Here is a 20326-nt window from a genome sequence, read left to right on the forward strand (position 1 = left end):
AGATCGCACCATTGCACTCTAGCCGAGGCAACAGCGCCAGACTCCGTCACACACACACACACACACACACACACACACACACACACAAATGCTCTGTGGACAGAAACAACAAGCAGGAGGAAGGCTTGGAAAGCGCCTCACCATCCCGTCTTGCAGATTCTCCAAAATGTACCCCAGGCTGGTGTGTGGCCAGCTGAGCACCTCGATTTGCTTCTTTTCCCTCTCTCCTTGCTGGAATGTCTTTTCCTGACTTGGGTTTTGGTATACTTTCAGGGGGTCACAGACAGTGTCCTACAGAGCTCACTGTTGTGACTGGAGGGACGTTCGCTCATTACCCCACACTGTGTTCTCTTTCGGAGCCAACCCCCACCCAGGCGAAATTCCTATCTGATTTCAGTACCAAGAATCGTTGTGATTTGTTTGAGCAGCAGATCTGTTTTTATTTCATGGACACTGGGACTTGTGTAATGAACAAGGTCTCCCTTACATTTTAGCTGCAGGAAAGCTTAGGGACAAATCTGTGGCCCACCCAGAAGAGGGGACGAGGGCATTCCAGGGTGCATTGCACCTGTAGTCTCATCTTGATTTTGTCTCCTTTCTTGGTTTTTCTTTGCTCTCTTACTTCATATTTTACTGTGCAAAACTGAGACCATACAAGCAAAGATTCTTTAAAAATCACCCGTAATCTCACTGTTCTGAGGTAACCACTATTAACTGTGTTGTCTTTTTATGCATACTTTTTAAAAAATAAAAATGAGATTATACTGTGTATGTTTTTAATTTGCTTTTTTCATTTTATAATATGTCATGAACATCTTTCCCTGAAGTTGTGTTCTTTAAATGATTTAAAATTTCTGTATAGATTGAGCAATCTCATACTAACAGGTAACATTTCTATATGCATGTACCTGGTGTCTGGCTTTATGCATATTTACATTTGCATATATGAGAAAGCATATTTATTTGTGTTACTGAACTGCAATATGTATGTATATATCTCATCAGCTATAATGAATTCAAGTGTGTAAGTCGGGTGCAGTGGGTCATGCCTGTAATCCCAGCACTTTGGGAGGGTGAGGTGGGTGGGTCAACTGAGGTTGGGAGTTCGAGACCAGCCTGATCAACAGGGAGAAACCCTGTCTCTACTAAAAATTACACTTAGCCAGGCATGGTGGCACATGCCTGTAATCCCCGCTACTCGGGAGGTTGAGGCAGAAGAATCGCTTCAACCAGGGAGACAGAGGTTGCAGTGAGCCGAGATTGTGCCATTGCATTCCAGCCTGGGCAAAAAGAGTGAAACGCCACCTCAAAAAAAAAAAAAAAAATTCAAGTGTGTCGGCTCACGTGATGCTTACAGCCCAGTGGGGTACATAGTATTATCTCCCTTGTACAGACGGAGGAAGCTAAGGTACAGACTTGCCATCGTCACACAGCAGAGGCAGAATTTGAACCCAGGTACCCCGGCTGCAAGTGTTTCCTCCTAAGAGCTATGCTGCCTTTCAGTATACCATTGCGATTTCACAGGCCGCCATGTGAACCATTTCATTTATTTCCTTTGACCTCACTTTTAGTTTATGTGATTTTGTCATATTTTATGTACCTTTGTAAGTCACCTAAAATCCTGTCTGCCACAAGGCGAGGCAAGGCATAAATAAACAGCGCAGAGTGTGGTCAACGGCACAAGAAGGCAAAGCTGCAGTGCTATCCGGGGGTGAGAAGATGAATCGAAGCTGTCCTGCAATGGAATGGATCGATTTTCTTGGGGTACGGTGAGCTCCCATTCCGGGAAGAACTGGCTTGGGTGGCCGTCTCTCCAGGAGACTGGGGAAGGCCTTCTTCCAAGGAGACGGAGCTGGGCCAGACGAGCCCAGAGGCCTCTTTTTAGATTCTCAGCGCTTATGAAAATGCCAATAAGACAAAATGAGACACTTAATGGAGCTAAGGCAGCAAGGCAGCCCTTGGGCCAGAACCAGGACCTGGGGCTTTTCATCTGGGTCTATTACCGGACCACACATCTGCAAGTAACAAATAAACCAGCGGAGATTTGGTTCCAAAGTCTTGGCCCAGTGTATTTCCTTTCCCAGAGCTCTCTGGCTGCTGTTGCAAGATGGCCAAAGGATGCAGTCACTGTCCTTAGTCTTTTTTGATGGAGAATGAGGCAAAGAGAGGCCGGGTGGCCCTGCAGATGCCCCATGACACCATCATTCGGTAGGGTTATCCATTTGACAAGTGCCCTGAGTGGAAGGAGTCCAGGCTTCTCTTCCTGGGTTTGATGTTTACTTGGGGGTTGATCTTGAGCGAGTATCTTTAGCTCCCGGAACCCTCAGTTTTCTTATCTGCAAAATGGAGTTAATACAACATCAAAGCTGTAGTGGTGGTCCCATGAGATTGTACAGAGTGTTGCACCCTTAAAAATTCGGTTGAGGAAGTACCAAAACGCCTGCCTCAGGGGATCTGCGGAGGGCTTGGCTGTCCCACGCCTGAGGCGAGGCAGGCCCGTCTCGGAGGGGCGGTGGCCATCGTCCCAGTGCTGCCGCCCTCCTACCCCTTCAGCCTCCTGCCCACCGACTGCAGCTCCCCTGACCAGAAGGAAGCCGCGTTCCCGACAGACAGGCTCAAGCACGGTGACATCCGTAGGGGTGCGGGCGAGTAGCCCCTGCTTGCCGGACCCCAGGGGCTTCGGGCAAGAATGGAGAGCAGGCAGAGGTCACATCCTCCTCCTCTTCTTCATCCTCTCCGGCTGCGTGCCCGCAGGGGCACGGCTCTGTGCGCGGTGCCACCGGGGCCATCGGGCTGGGGTAGAGGAAGGCCCGACCTCTGCGCAGCAAAGAAAACAAACACAGATGTGTTTGGTTGGGACTGGGAGGGAGAAAGTGGCCCCCTCCCCCCGCCCGCGCGCTCCCCCGGGCGCGGGGCGCTGCCGGCCGCGCGGGGCCGGGGCGAGGCTGACAGTCCCCGGCGGCCCCTCCTCCCCCCACGGGGTGCGCGCCCGGCCCGGCCCAGCCCCCTCTCCGGGGTTTCCCCGGGCGCTCTCTAGCTTTCTCTTTGTCTCTGCTGCTCTTTCTCGGGCTCCCGGCTTCCCACCCGCCCGTGCTCTCCCTCTCGGGCGTCCCGGGCCGGTCCCTTTAACTTTCTTCTTTCCCGGGGTGAAAACTTTGCTCGGAGCTGGCGGCAGCTCGCGGACGTTATTGGCCGGCGCCCCGCCCGGCGGCCCCGCCCCCCGCCCCCGCGCTCCCCTCCGCCCCTCACTCCCAGCGCGAGTGGCGGCGGCGGCGGCGGAGCCTTCGGGGGCGAGCGCGCGTGTGTGTGAGTGCGCGCCGGCCAGCGTGAGTGTGTGCGCCCCGGGCGCGGGCAGGGCAGCACTCCGAGCGCGGCGGGAGCGGCGGGAGCCGGGCGGCCGCGTCGTCACTCGGGCGAGAGAGGCGGCGGCCGCGCTGGGCATGGAGCTGGCAAGCCCGCGCTGAGGCGGGACGCGACTGCTAGCAGCGAGCGAGAGGCTCTCCGGCGACCGGCGCGCGGGCTCCTCGGCGGGGCCAGGCAAACTTTTCTTTCTCTTTTGCCCCCTCCAGAGGTAAAGTCCCAAGCGCGGACTTTCCGGCGGGGAACGCGATCAGGGGCAACTGAGAGGGACCCCGGGCTGCGGGAGGAAGGGGCGCGGACCGTTGCGGGGTCGGGCTCCCCCAGCTCTCCTGCGCCCGAAACTTGGGGTGCGAGGTGGGCTGGCCGCGGACGGGCAGACCGGCTTGGGCATGCCCCTCGGGGGCGTGGAGTCGACGGTGGCGGGGAAGCGGAGCGTTCTCCCGCCGCCTCGGCTCGCCGCCGGCGGAGGAAGAAGGGGCGCGAGCGGTGCGGGCTTGGAGGGCCCCGGATTCGCCGCCCTCGGGACTTTGGGAAAGAGAGGCGGGCGGGCGGCTGCGGGGTTGGTGCCCAGGAAGCTGGGCGTTCGCCCGCGTCCCCGCTCGCCACCCCGCCGAGAGCTGAAGGGCGCGGGGCGGGCTGGCTGAGCGCAGCTCCCTTCTCTCCGCAGGCGCCTTCTGCGGCAGGCGGACCGATCCTCGGCGCGGCGGGGCCGGGGCAGGCTGGACGCAGCATGATGCGCGCAGTGTGGGAGGCGCTGGCGGCGCTAGCGGCTGTGGCGTGCCTGGTGGGCGCGGTGCGCGGCGGGCCCGGGCTCAGCATGTTCGCCGGCCAGGCGGCGCAGCCCGACCCCTGCTCCGACGAGAACGGCCACCCGCGCCGCTGCATCCCGGACTTTGTCAATGCGGCCTTCGGCAAGGACGTGCGCGTGTCCAGCACCTGCGGCCGGCCCCCGGCGCGCTACTGCGTGGTGAGCGAGCGCGGCGAGGAGCGACTGCGCTCGTGCCACCTCTGCAACGCGTCGGACCCGAAGAAGGCGCACCCGCCCACCTTCCTCACCGACCTCAACAACCCGCACAACTTGACGTGCTGGCAGTCCGAGAACTACCTGCAGTTCCCGCACAACGTCACGCTCACGCTGTCCCTCGGCAAGAAGTTCGAAGTGACCTACGTGAGCCTGCAGTTCTGCTCGCCGCGGCCCGAGTCCATGGCCATCTACAAGTCCATGGACTACGGACGCACGTGGGTGCCCTTCCAGTTTTATTCCACGCAGTGCCGCAAGATGTACAACCGGCCGCACCGCGCGCCCATCACCAAGCAGAACGAGCAGGAGGCCGTGTGCACCGACTCGCACACCGACATGCGCCCGCTCTCGGGCGGCCTCATCGCCTTCAGCACGCTGGACGGGCGGCCCTCGGCGCACGACTTCGACAACTCGCCGGTGCTGCAGGACTGGGTCACGGCCACAGACATCCGCGTGGCCTTCAGCCGCCTGCACACGTTCGGCGACGAGAATGAGGACGACTCGGAGCTGGCGCGCGACTCGTACTTCTACGCGGTGTCCGACCTGCAGGTGGGCGGCCGGTGCAAGTGCAACGGCCACGCGGCCCGCTGCGTGCGCGACCGCGACGACAGCCTGGTGTGCGACTGCAGGCACAACACGGCCGGCCCGGAGTGCGACCGCTGCAAGCCCTTCCACTACGACCGGCCCTGGCAGCGCGCCACGGCCCGTGAAGCCAACGAGTGCGTGGGTGAGTGGGGTGCGGCGGCGGAGCCGGCGGCAGGCGGGGGCTTTCAGTAGCGCGGGTCGTGGGAACGGTGGGAGGCGCGTTCGCGGATGCCGGGGACCTGGGAGGGCTGAGAGCAGGTCCACTTGCTCGCGTGGCGCTCGTTGTGGACGCCGGATTTTGCGCCCAGTGCCCTCTGCGAAGCCAAGAAGCAGCAGGAGAAATGTTGCTCGGAGGGTGTTGGCAGAACATTTGCAGACAGGTCTCCCTAACCCTGAATCCAAACGCAAACATTCCTTTCCTTACCACCTCGTTGGGCTAGACGCTGGGATTCACCTCCACCCACCCACCCCTTTCCCACAGCTGCAGCTGGGCTCGCGGTTGGGGACCCCAGCCCAGTTCCCAGGAAGTTCCAGCTCCACACCTACAAATCCCTTGGGAGATGGCAAAGAACTGCTTGCGGTTTAGGGTCAGTTCAGTACCGGCGAATATCACTCCTGACTTCCATTTGCCTTGTTATGATTTGAAACAATTTTTTCCCCTTTTGAGCAGCTTGTTTTTGTTAGCAAAAGAAGAGTGATGTGATTTCAATTAATTGCTATCTACCGATTACAAAGGAGCGTTCAGTAATTATTTTAAACGAATTCAATTCCCGTCTAAAAAAGTATACCAGATTTTTTTGTGTGTTAGCTTCAGGCTTTGGTGAAATTAAACAGTTTTGAATTAACTAAGGGTCCAGCTTCTCGCTTTTTAAATAGGGTTTCATTTCCTGAAAGAGAAGTCTGACAAAACCGGGTGAATACGGCTGGGTCAGAAATGAGGCTAAAAAAGGAGACCTTCTTGTGAATTGCACGACTTTGCTGCTGCAGAAGCTCTCAGAAATCAGTTTCTCCCCAGAAAAAAAAAAAAAAGAAGAAGAAAAAGCAGTGTAGGGGGAGGGTAGGTAGCAAGACTACACCTTACTTTTCAGTATGGGAAGTAAAGTTCCAAATCCCACATTTATTTCAGTGAAGATTATTCATTCTGTAAATGCAGCATTTGGTGTGCATCTTTTATGAACGTACAGACTTTTTCTCCCCCTCTCCCCACCTCCAACAGCCAGTGTGAGTCTCTTCAATTGCTTTGCCCTCTGAGGCACATTGCAAAGTTTGCTGGTCCCCACAAACACACGTTTTGAGGTCTGGTTCTGATTAATTGTGTCATGTTGTTGTCGAATAGTTTGTGCCTCATGACTGTGGATGCAGACTTTGGAGCAAGGGAATGGAAAACATGTCTTGGAGGGCCCGGTCGCTGCAGAGGCCCAGTCAGGCGTCCTGGTCTGCAGACGCCGGGCCTCCCGCCTCTGGTTGCACGGCAAGGCCTCCATTTTCACACTCGTGTCCCACTCTTGCAAACCTAATTGTTTGTCCCCTTTTGAGGATCAGAACTAGTTTCCAAGTCTGAAGACACTTTTCAGGATTTCGCAGAGAGACACACAGGGAGAGAGAGAGTAGTTACAGCCGACTTAGTGGTCTTCTAGAATTAAATTCCTTTGATCTGCTCAATTCCCTCAGAAATGTTGGTTTTTCCCATCTCTTCTCTTCCCCCTCCTTCCTCCTTTCTTTTCTTCCTTTTGTGCATAAAAGCCCTTTATTGACATTTAAAGGGATTCCCAGGGTTTTGCTATCAGTTTTAGTTTGTATGTGCATATGAAAGATAACTCTGTATCGTCACCAGCAGGGTCTAATTGGACAAATGCAAGTGAGTACATTTAAGCGAATAAACTTGATGCGGTGGTGAAATTTGAAGATTTGTCTTAGCGTTGGTATTGTTCAGATTCACCACCCACCCTCCAGGCTTTGCCGTCACTTCGGATGTGAACACGTAACCTGCGTTTGTTATAACGATGGTCATACCCTTGAAATAATCTCTATAGTTTAGGATTTTGTCTTTTGACCAGAGCACTAACTGGGTACACAAATTGGATTGACCTTTTTTTTTTTTTTTATTGGCTAAATTGAGCAATCAACATATTAACTAATGTAATTAGTAAACTTTTTTGGTTCAAAAAGTTTAATTAGGCTTAATAAGTACATAATCTACATGACAAATGATTGGCTAACAATATTTTTCTGGGTTTTACTGAAGTTATTTTAATTCCCAGTAGTTAAAGTATCTTTAAATCTTGCCAATTATTCAGTCATCTCATAAAAGCAAAGCCAATTCAACTATGTTAAAGTTATTTATAGTTTCCTTTTTGAATAGACGTTCTGATACCGTGTAGATATAGCTGGGAACATCAGATTGAAGTTCCCATAAAGTCTTAATTGAAGTCTTAGTGATTTTTCCATCATTCTGTAAAAGAGAAAGACAGCAGGGACAATTTAGGGGTGATTTACAATTAAAGGTCTAGCTTTTTATGAAAAGGCCCTGTAGTGGAGATATGTGAATGAATTAGTATTTGACAGGTGTTCTCAGATACTAAAGGGCACTGTGCTAGGAAAAAGCATTAATAAATCCTTCAAAAGTAACTTTGTACTACTATCAGAGACTCAGATTTTCCTTCCAGCATAATCTCTTCTTGTGAATTTCACACTGTGGACACATAGAGTCAAGCTACCCAGAGTATTTACAACTACGGCAAAGTAAAGAAGTATCTATTTTTAATTCCCATAATCAGTTTTAATAACAATGAGCCTATTACTGTAATTTGGTTTTTGCTTTTATAAAATAATGAGACATAATTTGTAATAAATTAAAATGGTATCCTTCCCTAGGTTAACCCTGTGCGCCCCCCCAAAAAACCCCTAAAATTTACAAATTTGTCAATATTGTCATTTGAGCAGTCCTTCGACATAGGGCCATGGTACTTGTAGGTTACTAAGAGATGCACATACCCTATATGTTTTCTTTGGTCCAGTTTTCTTTTCAGTGTTGTTTCAAGGTCAAGCTCTCTATGGAATAAAATATGAACTTCTGTAAAGCCCAATTATATTTTAAATGCAATTTTTGGATTTCTTCTGGGAGAGGCGGAAACAACCCTCAAAACAATATAAAAGACAAGAGTATGTATAACGTTACAGCCTTGACAGCTCTCAGTGGAATAACTAAATACTTTCGCCCATATGTATCAGCAGTGTTCACATGCTTTTATACACATGTGCATTTATATTCATTGTGTAAAGAGGCACCCATGCATGGTGGGGGTGTGTGTACATTCAAGGCAAAATGCATGAACAGTTTTAAACCACCTGGGTTGCTAGGCCCTTCCCCCTCCTTCCCTTTTTTCAAAAGAGCATCTGAAGACCATATTGTATTTCATAAATTATTGACATTAGTTTTAATCATTGTCCCCCTGACGTAGGAACTGTGTATTTAGTGCCTGATGAAGCATGCTGTTTAATCTTACTGTGGAGCTGTCAGCATGAGCCCCCACCTGGCTTGTGACAGGTTGAGCTTATGAAAACTTGTTTTGCGACTCGCTCTATGGCTTTGCATTGCCCAGCTGTAACCCAAAACCCACACAGAAGATGTCTCTGCAAGATGAGCACAAGAAGATGTGCTGGGTCGGCCTCCTATGGTCATAGATACCTGCAACATAATGCTCGTAATTGTTTAAACATGGCTTTGGGTGGGGGATGGAGGGGATGTCCTCATGCTGTCAATAGCTCAGGTACTTGGGTCCGCCCTCATTCATCCCCGGCAAGAGATAGAGGTTATAATGGAGGTGTTGCCATGAGAAATCCAATGCCCCACTGAAGACTCTTGCAAAATCAGAAGGCTAAAATTATTTGCTGCTTAGTCCGGAGCCTGGCACATAGCTATAGATGAGTGAATGTTTTTAATAGTTATAGTAGGCTGGGCATGGTGACTCACGCCTGAAATCCCAGAACTCTGGGAGGCCGGTGGGGGGGTGGATCACCTGAGGTTGAGAGTTCAAGACCTGACCAAAATGGAGAAACCCCATCTCTACTAAAAGTACAAACAATGGCCGGGCGTGGTGACGCATGCCTGTAATCCCAGGTACTCAGGAGGCTGAGGCAGGAGAATTGCTTGAACCTGGGAGGTTTCCGTGAGCCAAGATCACCCCACTGCACTCCAGCCTGGGCAACAAGAGTGAGACTCCGTCTCAAAAAACAAAAATAGTCTTAGTAATTATTATAATTATTGTCATTATGATGAACAACCCTTGAGGACTTACTCTTTGCCAAGCACTCATGTTCATTTAGTCATTTAATCACTGATTATGCTAATAATAGGGACGATGATTGTATTTCTTTTAGAGATGGGGAAACCATGGCCTAGAAACATTAGATGATTTACCCAAAGTCACATGGCTACTGGGTGGTGGAGCTGGGACTCCAGCCTGATGTTTGTGCTTTGTTTTGTTGCATTCACTGTGCTGCCTTTCCGTAGGACGAATGGATGGGTGGATGGAAGAAAGGATGAATGAATGAATGAATGAATGGCAGCGATACATCCATGTGTAGGAGGAAAGCTGGAACAGCCTATTACTTCTTGCTAGAACTGGGAGTGGTTCCCTAGTTGTGTTGCATTATGTATTTTACGTTATATTTTATTTATTATATTATATTCATATATACTTAACATGAAGTTGTATATAAGAAGTTTTCTTTTATCTTAGCCATCAGGCCTGCTGGGAGCTGGGAGTGAGGACTATGAATTAAGGGGGTTTAAATACTTTACTGTGGGTTCTTGGCATATCCACAGGTGTTGCTGCTGGCCAAGTCTTTCTTGATTTCAGGGCCTGTGATCTCCCTCAAAGGGGGCGAAGCTGAGCTGGGGGTAGTCAGAACCCCCTTTTTAAGAAGGCCTTCTCTTTTCACCCTTGTGTTCACTATCCCTTTGCTTCACCAGAACGTATTGAAAAAATCCAGGAAGTGGCTGAAAGTATTGTTGCCAAAGAGAGGAGGTGGATGGGGGATGGTGTGTCGCAGCCGGCCACTGGTGTGGTGCTGCTAGGTACAGTTTACATGAGTCAGCAGCACAAGGCTGTCATTCATCTCTACTGGCTCCATGGCAGCTGGTGTGAGGTTCTCTGCTGGGGTCCTCATTAGCATCTGGTGATCAGGAACCTCAAGGCCAGGAGGCTGCTCCCTGCTCCACCCAGAGAAGGGAGGCAGGTTTGTCAGGGGAAGCCTTCTGGGGTGGGTCTGCGTGTTTCCAGGCTCTGCCTCACTCTATTAGCCCTGCCCAGACTTCTCTCTGACCTCCTCCTCCTGTAGAAAAATGAGATCCTCGGAAAAGTATTTGAGACTTTATGTCCAGAGTAAATATTGGAAAAGCAGAGGGTTGAAATTCAGATGTTCCCTGGAAGGAATCCCCTCATTTTCTGCTCACAGCTGGTATCGATATTTCCTTCTTGAGATGAGTTGTGCTTTTCATTAAGTAAATTTTTTGTCTTGGGATTAAACTAACATTGTATTCTTAATAGACTTTTATGTTTACACTTCAAAAGTCCACTGGATTGTTACTTGTGTTATCTTGATGGCTTCTACAGTGTCTGCAATGCACACTGGCTTTACCAAAATTAATGGCTCTCTAGGGAACTGGATTATAAAACAGCCTTATCTGTGGATGCACAAATACGGATATTTTCTGAGCCAGTATTTTTTTTTTCATCCTTTCAGAAGTGTTAATCATACCTTGGGTTTCTGCAGTGCCTTTCATTATAGGGAGACGGGAGGTCTCGGAGGGCTTTTGAAATGCTCAGGACTTAAGCCTAATACTTGTAGAGCGGCCCACAGCATTTTGCCTGTCGTCTGGAAGCCCTTGTGGTCTCTGCAGGCTTAGAAGGCATGGTGTTGGTCTGGGTGGCCTGGGAACTGCGGAATTTAGAATGTCCGTCCAAGGTGGTTGTGGGGCTGCATCCTGAAGACAGACCACAAACTCCTACTGAGTGCCCGGCATTGTCCTAGGTGGTTTGTATGTGCTTTGTTTCAATTAATCAGATTGCCACCAGAAACGGAAGCCTTTCAAAAACACATGTCCTGGCCACCAAAGGGCGGTTTTTACACAAACGGGAATAAGTGTGGACAAGTCTGCAGGGCACATCTTGGCTTAGTCTGTGACACTGTTGCATACAGAGAGAGCAGGGGGTATCCGGAGCGTTTGTTTGGAAGACTGATCACATAAAAGCCGTGTCCTATTATAGCCGACTCCAAGGGACAGTTGCTCTGAATAGTGCTTGAAACAAGTGAGCTGCCTGGGCCAGTGCTCTAGACACGGACGTTCACCTCAGAGCTATCTGTTCTCATGAGGTTTGACTTGAGTAGCAAGTGAGTTCAGTTTTGCACTCCTGTCTCCTTACTCCAAAAATGTATCTCTGTTGTAAACTAAGAAATCTATTTTAATTTGCCTTTTAAAAGTTGCATAATTGGCTGGGCATGGTGGCTCACACCTGTAATCCCAGCACTTTGGGGGGCTGAGGCAGGCAAATCACGAGGTCAGCAGATTGAGACCATCTTGGCCAACATGATGAAACCCTGTCTCTACTGAAAATACAAAAATTAGCTGGGCATGTTGGCACTTGCCTGTAATCCCAGCCTGTAATCCCAGCTACACGGGAGGCTGAGGCAGGAGAATCACTTGAACCAGGGAGTCAGAGGTGTCGGTGAGCCGAGGTTGCACCACCGCATTCTGCCTGGGGACAGAGTGAGACTACGTCTAAAAAAAAAATGTATGTGAATTTCCCCCCATGTCAAATGGCAGAGACCCATTCCAATTGTCAGTCCTTGTCTATAGAGATATGGCTCTCTCTTCAACCCCAGCTCCTGGGAGACCTTTGCTAGGTGTGTATTTAGCCTCAAATACATTCTGTTGTGCCAGTTCCACCCTCTGATGGAGAGAAGGGACTGTGGCCGTGTGATTGATGAGATGTAGAATGTCTCCCGTCAGACCCTTTTCTTTTTCTCCCTCTGCTGAAGGAAGTTCCTGCCCGAAGCCTCTTCCACAGAGGACAGTTCTATCAGAGGCAGCTGCTGGCACTGAGAGCACAAAGGAAGATACCCCCTGAGGGGACAGGTGTACCTGTGGTTCAGGGGTTCTGCCAAGCAATGGAAACCTGTGCCCTGCCCTTGCCTGTGTCAGGGCTACCCCCAACAATGCCTGGACCTTCTGCCACCATTGGAATGAGTGTACTGACAGCAGTTAGGACAAAATGAGTTCACACTGTAGTGGAAGAAAGATAGTTCTGTAAGCATAGGAGACTCCGTGTTAAAGGGTTCAAGTAAATTTGTTGGGTGAGAACTTTTTTGTTTTTTTGAGACAGAGTCTCACTCTGTCTCCAGGTTAGAGTGCAGTAGTGTGATCTTGGCTCCCTACAACCTCTGTCTCCCGGGTTCAAGCGATTCCTCTGCCTCAGCCTCTCAAGTAGCTGGGACTACAGGCATGCACCACCATGCCTGGCTAATTTTTTGTATTTTAGTAGAGACGGGGTTTCACCGTGATCTACCCGCCTCGACCTCCCAAAGTGCTGGGGTTACAGGTGTGAGCCACCATGCCCAGCCTCTTTTTTTTTTTTTTTTTTTTTTTTTTTTTTTTTTTTTTAGGTAAAGTTTTGCTCTTATTGCCCAAGCTGGAGTGCAATGGTACGATCTTGGCTCACTGCAACCTCTGCCTCCTGGGTTCAAGCAATTGTTCTGCCGTGGCCTCCCAAGTAGCTGGAATTACAGGCATGTGCCATTATGCCCTACTAATTTTTTGTATTTTTAGTAGAGACAGGATTTCACCATATTGACCATGCTGGTCTTGAACTGCTGACCTCAGGTGATCCACCCACCTCGGCCTCCCAGAATGCTGAGATTACAGGTGTGAACCACCTCACCCCATTGGGTGAGAACTTTGAAAGCAGAAAGTAACATTCCAGTTCACTTCCCAACTCAGCTAGTGCCTTGGTGAGGAAGATGCTAGAAGTCTGTCTTCCTGGAGAATTTAGGCCTGTGTGAGGTCTCAGCTCTCTGTGCACGTGGTCATATTTTAGTAGGGGGCCCATCCATGCCCCCTCCTGGCTGGTGCTATTGCTAGATTTTCTAGATTTTTCCTGGGTCTTTTTCTGCCTGCAGATAAGAGAGATTATTGGTTGTCGCTTCCAATTTTCACACATTCCAGAGACTCCACACTTAAGCAAGACAATCTGTAGGACTACAGAGACCTTTAAAGGGGCTGGGTTTAAATAACTGAGTCCTATATAAGGAAATGAGATAGATGTTGAGTTTCCTGAGGACCCGTATGTAGGCTGTGCTACCTTCCATATTTGAAGTCCCACAGTGAGGGACACTTCCTGCCTGCTTGATTGCCATTGTCAGGGCTTCTAATTTTGTTGGTTTCTGCTCGGAGTGGCTGTGGTGAGTGCCTAGCAAATGCACCACCACTCCCCCATTCTAAACCAGGGCAGACATTGGCAATCAATTGCAGCATGCTTTCCTCCTGAGTTCAGAAATGATCTTACACTATTAGACTCCTCAATATAACTCCTTAGGCAGAATTAGCTCATGAGATGAAAACTGTTTGCCATTTTTTGGGAAGACCTTCCCCTCCCCCTTCCCCAACCTGCAGGCAGAAAAGTGCCTTGTATACATGGACATTTCTGGAATATTTACTGTCAGGTGCCTCTGTTTGGTCTGGGCATGTAAAGAAATGTAATGTAGGCCAGGCACAGTGGCTGACACCTGTAATCCTAGCACTTTGGGAGATCAAGGCAGGTAGATCATTTGAGGTAAGGGGTTCGATACCAGCCTGGCCAACATAGTGAAATCCCGTCTCTACAAACAAAACAAAATTAGGCTGGCATGGTGGCACACACCTGTAATCCTAACTACTTGGGAGGCTGAGGTAGGAGAATCTCTTGAACCTGGGAGGCAGAGGTTGCAGTGAGCTGAGATCATGTCACTGCACTCTAGCGTGGGTGAAATGCTGTCCCAAAAACAAAAACAAAAAAAAAAAAAAAAAGAAAAAAGAAGTGTAAAGTGGATACCCTCCCTGCAGGTGAAATATGTTCCCATCGAAGAGGCTGTGCATGTGAGAAGGAGCAGACGTGTCCACTTGCACTAATCCTGAGTACGGATGTAGCCAGGATCCAGAGTGAGGCACTTTGCCTAGTGTCCAGGGCATGGGAAGTGCCGAGGGTCTTGAGAGGCAGCGCGTTTCGGATTTGGCTCTCGTACCATGGAAGGATTGGATTTTAGTCCACATCACATTTCCCTGCTGCATTTGTTCTGTTGTAGGGTTTTTGTTTTCTCTCATGCCAAGAATTTGAGGAACCATGTTCCCTGAAAAGAGCGGTCTCCCCAGGAATGTTCACTCCAATGTTTCCGGGCCGGTCCTCCAGAACTGCCTTGGATTTTGAAACAAAAGCTTATTACTGCCCCTACACTCAAAAGAAATTATGCTCCAACCTGAGCCAGGGCTCTGGTGCCTGAGGCTTTCTGGGGGCTTCTCTCACCTGAAGGTCGTTCTTTCCACTCGGAACCACATCTCTGTGGCATTGAGGGACAAGGAATCGTCTCTGTCACAAACCACTGCCCTCAGCACTCTGCTTACGTTTGGTCTGGTGCAGAAAGTGCCGAATAAGAATAGTTCCAACCCCAGCATGAAAAAGAAAACACATTGTGTTTACAGATACAGAATTTGGCATCTGAAACATGAAAGTACCTTTGGGTTGGGCAGCCCCAGGGCAGAGCTGTTGGACATGCCCAACCCCCGTCCTCAGCCCTTTGGCCAGCTTGTTTACCTCTCTTGAAGCCAGACCTCAGAGGTGGGCAGGTCAATCTCAGCCAACTCTTTATTCCCACACCCAGCCCCATCTCACTCTATGGCTCAGAATGAGGAGATAATTCATGGTGAGAAAGTGCTTGGCCTTCTGAGCTGCCACGAGGAAGGAAATTGTTTCTCGCTCCAATCCACAGAAATCAATCCTTCTTAACCATGTTTTTGGGCAGATTTACTTCCCGGTACCCAGAAATGCTAGAGAAGAGCTGGGCTGTGCAGTCCTACTTCTTACCTCAGTTTATTGTTTGAACCAGGGTAGAGGGCTGTTTTGTTTGTTTTTTTAATTGAAGACGTCTGCAGAAGAAATGAGCCATATGTAAGTGAGAATCAAGATCTGATTTTTCTGATCTGTAGAAAGTACTTAGTTCCAGCTGGGCACAGTAGTTCACACCAGTAATCTCAGCACTTTGGGAGGCTGAGGCGCGAGGATCCCTTGAGCCTGGGAGTTCAAGATCAGACCGGGAAGCATACTGAAACTCCTGTCTCTACAAAAATATAAAAAGAAAGTACTTTTAAGTTTTAAGTCAAGATCAGAGAGCACAGCATTCTATTTAGGAATGTGTGAAATACCAAGATACATGTATTGGGGCAATGGTAAGAGAACCCGTCTTTGACTTCAGACTGTCTGGGCTTAAATTCTAGTTCCATCAGGAGTGTGGAATTAGGTAAGTTACTTACGCTGTCTGTGCCTTTGATGCCTTGGTGCCTTGGGGGCTCAGCTCAAGACCACCTTGATAGATTGGGCAGGGTGGGGAGTGTGAGACGCCCTGTGTTCTGCCTTGAAAGATGGCTCAGAGGGAAGGGTATGGGAAGGAGAACCAGAGGCAGGGTTCTGATCCTAGACCTTGGGATTTTATCAGCACACATTTCCATAGCCTTTATTACCATGCACTGCTCTAAGCCCTTAATAAGTATTACCTCATTTAATCCTCATAACAGCCCTATGAGGACTTGCTATTCCTTTTTTTGTTTTGCTTTGATGGAGTCTTGCTCTGTTACCCAGGCTGTAGTACAGCAATCTCAGCTCACCACAACCTTGCCTCCCGGGTTCAGGTGATTCTGCCTCAGCCTCCTTAGTAGCTGGGATTACAGGTGCAGGCTACCACACCCGGAGAATTTTTGTATTTTTAGTAGAGACAGGGTTTCACCACGTTGGCCAGGCCGGTCTTGAACTCTTTAACCTCAAATGATCCGCCTGCCTCAGCTTCCCAAAATGCTGGGATTACAGGTATGAGCCACCACACCTGACCTTGTTATTCTTGAGTAAACTTCGTTTTTTTTTTTTTTTTTGAGACAGAGTCTTGCTCTGTCGCCCAGGCTGGAGTGCAGTGGCGCAGTCTTGACTCCCTACAACCTCCACCTCCTGGGTTCAAGCAATTCTCCTGCCTCAGCCTCCCCCAAGTAGCTGGGATTACAGGTGCCTGCCACCATGCCGGGCCAATTTTTCTATTTTTGGTAGAGACGGGGTTTCACCATATTGGCCAAGCTGGTCTTGAACTCCTGACCTTGTGATCCACCTGCCTCAGCCCCACAAAGGGCTGTGATTACAGACCTGGGCCACCACGCCTGGCTACAAGTAAACTTCTTTATTGTGGTGTAACACATATAGAGAAAATCCTATGAATTATGTGTCTAGTGCAAAGACTATTCATGATAAGCACGCACTTGCATAACCAACACCTCCATCGAGAACATACCAGCACCCAGAAGCTGACCCTGTGCTTCCATCCAGTTACCACACCCCCTGCCCACCATACATGGCTTTGATTATTTTTGAACTTTTGGGTTTTTTTTTTTTTGAGGTAGAGTTTTGTTCTTGTTGCCTGGGCTGGAGTGCAATGGTGTAATCTTGGCTCACTGCAACCTCCGCCTCCCAAGTTCAAGTGATTCTTCTGCCTCAACCTCCCGAGTAGCTGGGATTAGAGGCATGCACCACCACGCCCAGTTAATTTTGTATTTTTAATGGAGATGAGGTTTCTCCATGTTAGTCAGGCTGGTCTCCAACTCCCGACCTCAAGTGATCCACCCGCTTCGGCCTCCCAAAGTGCTGGAATTACAGGTGTGAGCCACTGCGCCTGGCCTATTTTTGAACTTTGTATAAATGGAATCATAATCCGGCTTCTTTTGCTCCATGTTACATTTGTGGTCTTCATCCATTGTAGTAGTAGATTTTCAGTTTCCATTGCTGGCCAGTCTTGTGTGATATGAACATATCACAGGGTACTTCTCCACTCTGCTTATGGCAGGCATTTGGGTTGTTCCCATGTTTTGGCTATTAACAGGAGCATTGCTGTGACCATACTTGTCCATGGCTTTTGATGCACATCTGAAGGCACTTGCGCTGGGTGTGTATCCAGAAGGGGAATTGCTGGGTCCTAAGGTTTGGGTATCTGTTCGGTTTCACTTATTTTTTGTAACATCTTTTGAGAAAGGGTCTCACTTTGTCACCCAGCCTCTTGTCATTCAGCTTCCTGGGCTCAGGCGATCCTCTTGCTTCAGCCTCCTGAGTAGCTGGGAACACAGGTGCACATGACCACACTTGGCTTTTTTTTTTTTTTTTTTTTTTTTTTTTTGAGACAGAGTCTTGCTCTGTCGTACAGTGGCGTGATCTTGGCTCACTGCAACATCCACCTTCCTGGGTTCAAGCGATTCTCTTGCCTCAGCCTCCTAAGTAGCTGGGATTACAGGCATGTGCCACCACGACTGGCTAATTTTTGGATTTTTTTTTTTTTTTTTTTTTTTTTTTGAGACGGAGTTTCGCCCTTGTTACCCAGGCTGGAGTGCAATGGCGCGATCTCGGCTCACCGCAACCTCCGCCTCCTGGGCTCAGGCAATTCTCCTGCCTCAGCCTCCTGAGTAGCTGGGATTACAGGCACGTGCCACCATGCCCAGCTAATTTTTTGCACTTTTAGTAGAGACGGGGTTTCACCATGTTGACCAGGATGGTCTCAATCTCTCAACCTCGTGATCCACCCGCCTCGGCCTCCCAAAGTGCTGGGATTACAGGCTTGAGCCACCGCGCCCGGCTTGGATTTTTAGTAGAGATGGGGTTTCACCATGTTGGTTGGGTTGATCTTGAACCTCTGACCTTGTAATCCACCTGCCTCAGCCTCCCAAAGCTAAGATTACAGACATGAGCCACTGTGCCTGGTGTTTTTTTTTTTTTTTTGAGATGGAATCTTGCTCTTTCGCCCAGGCTGGAGTGCAGTGGTGTGATCTTAGCTCACTGCGACCTCCGTCTCCTGGGTTCAAGCAATTCTTCTGTCTCAACCTCTCGAGTAGCTGGGATTACAGGCGCTTGCCACCACGCCCAGCTAATTTTTGTACTTTTAGTAGAGATAGGGTTTCACCTTGTTGATAAGGCTGATCTCAAACTCCTGACTTCAGGTGATCCACTTGCCTTGGCTTCCAAGTGCTGGGATACTTGGCTATTTAAAAAAAAAATTATTTGTAGAGAGTTGGATGCGGTGGCTCACACCTGTAATCTCAGCACTTTGGGAGGCTAAGGCAGGCAGATCACTTGAGGTCAGGAGTTCAAGACCAGCCTGGCCAACATGCTGAAACCCCATCTCTAATAAAAATACAAAAAGCAGTCAGGTATGGTGGTGCATACCTGTAATCCCAGCTACTTGGAAGGCTGAGGCATGACAATCGCTTGAACCCTGGAAGCAGAGGTTGCAGTGAGCCGAGATAGTGCTACTGTATTCCAGCCTGAGCAATAGAACAAGACTCTGTTTAAAAAAAAAAAAGTATTTGTACAGACAGGATCTTGCTATGTTACCCAGGCTGGTCTTGAATTCTTGGGCTCAAGGGATTCTTCCCTGTCAGATTCCCAGAGTGCTAACATTACAGGCGTGAGCCACCATGGCTGGCCTGTCCAGCTTTAACAGACAGTGGTTAAACTCTCTATTTAGTGGAAAGTGGTTGTACAAATTAATATCTGTATACAATTTTACAGGCAGAGAAACTGAGGCACATGGAGGTTAGGCAGTTTGCCCGAGGTCACACAACTAGCAGGTGGCAGAACTGGAATTAGAATCCAGGCAGTGCGACTCTGGCGGCTTGTTTTTCACCACTGGGCCAGGTCATCTCTTATCTTTTCTTTTGGAATAAAAGGGTCTCGCTCTGTCATCCAGTCTAGAGTACAGTGGAGCGATCATATCACACTGCATCCTTGAACTCCTGGGCTCAAGCAGTCCTCCTGCCTCAACCTCTCAGAGTGCTTAGATTACTGTCATGAGTCACCATGCTCCGCCTGCCACTTATCTTTAATCTGCATACTCCCTGTCAGGAAAACTAGTAATACTGGGAAGCAAAGGTGACTTTGTACAAGTCCCCTTACTTCTCTAGGCCTCAGTTCTCTCCTCTTTAAAACGAGGGTTGAATTACAAAGATCATGTAATGATAGTCTCTTGGTCCAGTGGAGTACATTGCTTTCCTGAGGACTTCTTCAGTCTTCCTTAACGACCTCATCCCATTGCCTGCTCAACCAGAAGCAGCTCTGTAACTTGAATGATAATATTTTCCAACCCTAGCCTCCACTGGGGTTTCCTCAAAAGACTGCTCAGGCTCTAACTGGGGTACCTCACTTGGGCCTATCCTCCAACCCTACTGGCAATTTCTCCACCTCCCACTCTCTAGCTCTTCCACTTGCGGGGTACGGACATGGGACTATCCCTTCTTTGCCTTCCAGTGTGTTGGCTAGCTGGTCTTCTCTCTTTAAATCATGAATGTTTAGCTGTATGAATTTTCACAAAGTGAGCTCACCTCTGTGTCTAGCACTAACATGAAGAAATACAGTATTTCCAGAAGGCCCCTCCCAACCACCAAGCCCCCAGTGTTACCACCATTTGGACTTCTAACACAATAGAGTTAGTTTGCCTGTTTTTGAACTTCATGTAATTGAAATCATACTGTATGTTCTCTTCAATGTCTGGTTTCTTTAGCTCAGCCTTATTTCCTTGTAAATAGTCTTGAACATAACTTATCCTATAGTCTTTGTTAGTTTGATGGATGATCTCAACTTCTTGGGGGTACTGATCCTCCCGCTTGTTTTATCTGCTGACCTTTGCTCATGGTGAATGATTTCCTTATGTGTTTTGTACTTTCTGACTGTGAGCTTATCTTTATTTGGGATTTTGTGGAAATCCCACTGCTGTTAGCTATGGAAATGCCCCTATCCATATGATTTTGCATTTATTCTGCCAGACATTCTAGAGGTATCATTGGACTAGGACCAACTTTTCCATTAATTAATCATCTTGAAATTTCTTATATCAAATGAGGAGTACGTACATGGTCTCTAAACCTTCCCAGGCCAGGGGTTTATTTTATTCCCTCACTGAGGACTTTTTCTGCCTTTACCCAGAGCTCTGGGTAGAGACAAACTTTTGCCATCACCTTAGGCTGATGGACAAAGATTCTTAGTCCCCTTTTGACTCAGGGCATTTGGAAGGTCTAGGTTTTTTGCCACC

The 20326-nt window shown here is 49.0% G+C and overlaps 1 protein-coding gene across 3 annotated transcripts in view; it reads left to right on the forward strand.

The window, feature by feature from the left end:
• Positions 1 to 20326, forward strand: part of NTN1 (netrin 1) — a 232809-nt gene that overhangs the window by 14394 nt on the left and 198089 nt on the right. The window contains exons 1-2 of one of the 3 annotated variants that reach the window (XM_039476683.2): positions 3248 to 3326; positions 4028 to 5108. In XM_039476683.2, the coding sequence (XP_039332617.1) occupies positions 4091 to 5108 (1018 nt within the window). In that variant the 5' untranslated portion in view covers positions 3248 to 3326; positions 4028 to 4090. Of the gene's footprint in view, positions 1 to 3247; positions 3572 to 4027; positions 5109 to 20326 lie in introns of those variants that run through there. The other 2 variants (XM_039476682.2, XM_074388169.1) reach the window with 2 other exon arrangements.

The sequence above is a fragment of the Saimiri boliviensis genome, chromosome 17 (genome assembly GCF_048565385.1).
Source record: "Saimiri boliviensis isolate mSaiBol1 chromosome 17, mSaiBol1.pri, whole genome shotgun sequence".
NCBI lineage: Eukaryota > Metazoa > Chordata > Mammalia > Primates > Cebidae > Saimiri > Saimiri boliviensis.